This window comes from Rhagoletis pomonella, unplaced genomic scaffold (genome assembly GCF_013731165.1).
Source record: "Rhagoletis pomonella isolate Grant_MI unplaced genomic scaffold, Rhpom_1.0 Rhpom_scaffold_00718, whole genome shotgun sequence".
NCBI lineage: Eukaryota > Metazoa > Arthropoda > Insecta > Diptera > Tephritidae > Rhagoletis > Rhagoletis pomonella.
Genome location: NW_023459272.1, coordinates 39,584 through 45,486, shown reverse-complemented (window position 1 = coordinate 45,486; position 5,903 = coordinate 39,584). Strand labels below are relative to the sequence as shown.

Here is a 5,903-nt window from a genome sequence, read left to right as displayed (position 1 = left end):
GAGGGTTATCAATTCGTCGGATTTGTTTTTTATGCATTTTACCACATAACTTTGGACCACGTCAACCGATTTCCAGGTGATCCCATACCAATTTGGTTTAGGTCTGATCATTGGATCATGAAAAAATTAACGGTACTATTAAACTTTTACATGAGAATTGGAGTCGGTGTGTTGTTTGCTTAAAAATTACTTGTTTGTTAATTTTTTACATTAAGTAATTTGTGTACCAGCTCTTCGTTGATAATATGATCACTTCGTTTGATAAGATGTTGTAAATTCTATTGGGGTATTCACAACGGTGACCATGCGAATCCCCATAATATATTTCTAGGCGTTTAAAGTTTACGACATAAAACAATACGACACCGTTGTGAACCCCTCATATATTTATTTAAACTGTTCGGATTTTGGATAAGTGGAAAGATTTAAAAAAATTCTCTAGTAAAGCTTTATCAAACAATTTTCGTTTGGAACCAGTTATGTAATATTTTATTTAATTTCAATATTTTCAGTCTTTACTTTTAGATAGGTGATAATCCTATAAAAAATATGTCCAAATGGAAATTTTTCAAATACCTTTCGTTTGGCACCCATATTGTACCTCAAACATATTTTCGATTGTAAGTCTTCTTAAAACTCTTTAGTTTGATACCCAATATTTTATTTATTTAATCAATTCAAGACGGCCCACCTTAATGCTTAATAATATATGTACATATGTACGCACACATGTATTTATTAGAAACTGTCATAAATATTTCCCGCCAAATTAACTATCTATTAACTGCCCCTCCCAATAGTTTTACTGCTTTGAGGTTGAACTCAATTCTATTGAAAAGAGCGCGGGTACTTATTTTCCCATATTCAACCAGGACCGGCCGTCAGCCACCACACATCGTCCGCTTTACATCTGTTCGCTTTATATTGAAAATACATTGGTGCAACACACTAAGCTTTCAAGTTCAAATTTTCAAAAAGGTGGCAACTCTCCTCAAAAATATATTCCCAACAGTTATCTATCTTAAACCTCCTTAATTGAATACCTATATTTTAATAAGTCATTTATTTTATGAATTATGCAAATTTAGTTAGATTTTCAAACAGGTGGCAGCCCTCCTCAAATATATTTTCGGCCGTAAACCGTAATAAGAATCTAAAGCTTGTTACCGACATTGCATTACTTCATTTATTTTATCAATTTAACTGACTTAAAATTTTCAAATAGGGGGCAGACCTCCTCAAAAATATTTCCTTTCCTTTCATCTATTGTAATATGTCTGTTCAGAATTCGACTGATCTGGGCTCCACTTAAATGCTCGTGGTAAGAAACTGGTGTCGCTGAAGAGCGGCTGCCGTCCCGTGCTCTTATACTCTCCTAATTTTATATACATATGTTTGTACCTATGTTGTCAACCCATGTACTTGTACGTAACCATATATATTTTCGGTAATGGCGGAATTAAGGTTGCGTGCGTCGGCTATAAAAGCGATTAAACGCATATATGAACGAGTGCAAGCGAGTAAACTTGGCTCCTATGACGAATTCTAATTAGAGCAAGAATTGAAATCGGTACCTAGCCACTTTGCGCGATTCGTGGCTAATCATGAGCTATTGGTGGCCAGTGCGGGAAAGGGCGAGGTTGAGGCTCATGAAACGCTCTGGGAAGGAGTGGAAGATATATACAACGACACTTGTTGCATTCTCAACCGCGCGATTACAGGTGCCAAGCCAAACGTACAAGCCGGAAGGCAGCATTCGCATGAATGTGAGTTTAGGTTGGAGCCTCTCGCCATTCCAACGTTCGATGGTACGATGCAAACCTGGTTAGCGTTTAAGGATGCATTTGAATTACTAGTGCACAACACCGAGTATCCTGAGGCCTACAAATTGGGGAAGTTGCGACAGGCAGTTAGCTCACATGCAGTACCAATCGTGGGAAGTGTATACTCGGGCGGCTATGGCGAATTGTGGAGTGCTCTGAAGGAACGCTTTGACAATAACAAGCAGTTAGCCGAAGCACATGTGTCCCGTCTTCTAAACATTAAGCCATCGTCAGAGGACTCATCAGAAGCATTATTGGCCATCGTCGATACAGTGCAGGAGTCACTGCGTTCGTTACGGGGGATGGGGCTACCAGTCGTAGAGTGGGATGCTATGCTTGTTCCCATAATAGTTTCCAAACTTCCAACTGTCACCCAGCGTGAATGGAACATGAGTTGTTCGCCTACCGAAACTCCGAAGTTAGATGAGCTACTGTCATTCTCGAGCCAACGCGCTCACAGCCTCTCCACAGCCATTGTCACATGGCCCAGCAGGACCGACGCTACATCTCGAGGGCAACAGCGCACTAGTTTACAACGTACTGTAAAATCCCACGTCGCAGCTGCAGAAGAAGGAAAATGTGCATACTGTCAAGGACCGCATCGCACTACAAAGTGCACCCGTTTTCTTGCAATGAACCACGAAGAACGTGTAAATGCCCTTAAAGCCGCTAGGCTTTGTTTCCATTGCCTAAAATTGGGACATACAGCTAAGCAGTGCCCTTCGGGTCTTTGCCGACATTGCAATCGGAAGCACAACTCATTTCTTTGTCGGGAAACTTTATCTACGAACGCAGGAGGGCTGACCGCGACAACCACTCAACCGGTTCCCATCAACAAGGATCAGTCCATCTGACTAGAAGCTTCGGCGGTCACCTGCCATACCAATGCGAATCACACAGTTTTATTAGCGACATCACGCGTTTATGCATACGGTGACCCAACGACTCGACGCATCGCGCGCGTGCTCTGTGACCCGGGATCGCAGGTAAATATTGTTACAGATAAATTAGCTAATCCTTTATCGCTCGTGGTAGCGTCTCGCTCACATTAGAATCTGCCCATATTAGTTTTACGCTGAAGATAACTGCGCTTGTCATTCCGTCAATTACTACGGTCATCCCCGCAACGTATATTGACATGACACAGTGGCAGCACTTGTCCAGCATACAATTAGCGGATGCACAATTCGGCGTTCCCGGTAATATCGACGTGCTAATTGGTTCTGACGTATGGGGTCAAGTTGTCGAAACTGACTTCAAATTTGGCGGTCCTTGTGAGCCGCACGCTCAACGCACTGCTTTTGGGTGGGTCATATTTGGCCCAGTTTCTGCAGCACAACCTTCAACGTTGCCAACTCTCGCATTAAGTACGCAGCTATGCGATGAGGACGTACACTTGGAGGAACTCCTCCGAAGTTTTTGGAAGTTAGAGGAAGTGCCCTCCCTAGAATATGATGGAGATGACGAATGCGAACGAATTTTTTGTAACACCCACTCTCGCACACCTGACGGACGCTACGTTGTATGCATACCATTTCGTCCTGATGCGCCGGCTTTGGGAGATTCTTATACTCATGCATTACGACAGTTTTACCTTCTTGAGCGGCGACTGGCAGCAAATAGTGAATTCCTTGAGAAATACATTGCTTTTATGCGCGAATATGCAGACCTAGGCCATATAGAGCGCGCATACGCATTGAACGATAATGAAGCGGGCTTTTATATCCCGCATCATGCAGTTATGGGGAAGTTTCGCCTTGTGTTCAATGCCTCGGCGAGAACTACAACCGGCGTCTCCCTGAACGAAGTTCAGCGGGTAGGAACCACAATACAAGATCCGCTACTTAACAAAATATTTCGCTTTCGCCGCTTTCGCATCGCATTGTCTGCCGATGTTGAGAAGATGTTTCGACAGGTACTTGTTAAACCCGAGCATAGAGATTTTCAGCGCATTATTTGGAGAGAGTCCCCAACCGATGACATCACTATATATCGCCTTACAACGGTGACTTATGGTATGGCTATGGCTAGTGGACGGAAAACATAGCTCAACTAAGATGAACGTGCCTCCACCTGAGGCGTACTTACACCAGGGCCAGGCGTAGAAGCGCTGCAATCGAAGAGGCACAACTATACCAAGCTGATAGAAAAGAAGTCAAACGAGCAATCGAGGCCAGCAAGAACAGAAAGTGGAAAGCACTGCGTGAGGATATAAACAGAAATCCCTGGGGTCTCGGATACAAGGTGGTAATGAAAAAACTTGGGGCCATGGCAAAACCACCAGAGCTTAGCGTTCAAAAAATGGACTACATAGTAAGCGAACTCTTTCCCACGCATGAGGCATTAATCAAAGAAATTGAGTCTATCATCGCTCCTCAAGAAATACCACCATTTACCGCAGAAGAGCTCAAGTCCGCCACTAATAGAGTAAAGGCCAAGAAAGCACCAGGCCCAGACGGCATTCCAGCAGAAGTCCTAAAAATAATCGCCACAGAAAGCCCACAAGTGCTTCTAAATATGTTCAATGCCTGCCTCAAGAACGGAATATTCCCAGAAATTTGGAAAAGGCAGCAGCTCGTCCTAATCACCAAAGGAAAGGGAAACCTTGACTCACCATCAGCGTATCGACCCCTCTGTATGCTGGACACAGCTGGAAAACTCTTAGAAAGGCTGCTAAAACCTAGAATAGAAGCGGCTATCGCTAGCGGTGGCGGACTTTCCTCAAGACAGTACGGATTCAGGCCCGGTAGATCAACAATTGGAGCTATAAAACACGTAACAGCAACAGTAGAAGCCGCACACCAACACAAAAAGCTAGTCCTGCTTGCAACCTTAGACGTTCGCAACGCCTTCAACACCGCAAAATGGGAAAATATGATACACGCACTAGAAGAATTCTACAACATACCCACGTACCTTAGACTCATGGTCAGAAGCTACCTAGAAGGCCGGGAGTTACTGAGCCGTACCACCGTTCACAGACCTATGGAACGTCAGCTACGACGGAATATTAAACCTCGAGATGCCAGATGACACATATTTAGTAGGCTACGCTGATGACATTGCCGTAGTGATCACCGCAAGAGACACCGAAACCGCCCGTCGCAAATTAAACCAGACTATGATAAGAACACAGGCATGGCTCGACTCACACGGTCTTAAACTTGCAGCAGAGAAAACCGAGGTAATACTCCTAACCAAGAAGCGTATTCCCTTAGAAGTGAGCATGAAACTGACCGGCATTACATTAAAGACGCAAAGAGTAATAAAGTACTTAGGCGTAAGGCTAGACCCCAGGCTAACGTATTGGGCACAAATGCAGCATGCAGCCGCAAAAGCAGCAAAGGTAACGGCTTACCTAAGCAGATTAATGGCCAATATTGGTGGACCGACCCAAAGTAAAAGAAAACTTCAAATGTCCACAACCTTGAATATTTTGCTATACGGAGCGGAGATCTGGGCTGACACCCTACAGAAAAAAAACCGTTGCAAGACACTTTCTAGAGCTCATCGCACAGCAGCTTTAAGAGTAGCCTCCGCGCACCGTACAGTGTCCGGCGAGGCAATACTAGTTATAAGCGGAACCTGACCTGCTAGCAGCCGAACGCAAGAAAATGTGGGAGTTTAAGGCGCAAACGAATCCAAGTGCCAACGAAAGGGAAAGAGTAAGAGACGAGACACTAAGACTATGGCAAGATAGGTTTCAAAACGAAAGCCGCGGCAGATGGACGGCTAGGCTAATAAAAGACCTAAAACTGTGGACCCAAAGAGAACATGGCGAAATAAACTATTACGTCACTCAAATGCTGTCTGAACACGGTTACTCTCGCAAATACCTGTATAGAATGGGAAAAGCCGAAGAGCCGTCATGCATATACAGCGAGCAGAAGAAGACGATGCCGAGCACACTTTTTTCAGATGCAAAAGATGGGAAACCGAGCGCAATAATCTGCAAGACCTTGTAGGACCAATTAATCCAGATAACATCATCCAAGCCATGCTACATAGCGAAACTAACTGGAAGAACATTGCTAAATATGCAGAATACTTACTTAGAGTCAAGAAGCGGGACCTGGACGC

At 44.1% G+C, this 5,903-nt stretch overlaps 1 protein-coding gene across 1 annotated transcript; it reads left to right on the top strand.

Moving 5' to 3' along the window:
* The first annotated feature begins 2,961 nt into the window (after window positions 1–2,961).
* On the top strand, window positions 2,962–3,870 carry LOC118751466. The gene has a single exon (XM_036486305.1). The coding sequence runs from the start codon at window positions 2,962–2,964 to the stop codon at window positions 3,868–3,870; it is 909 nt and encodes a 302-aa protein (XP_036342198.1).
* Window positions 3,871–5,903: the final 2,033 nt, after the last annotated feature.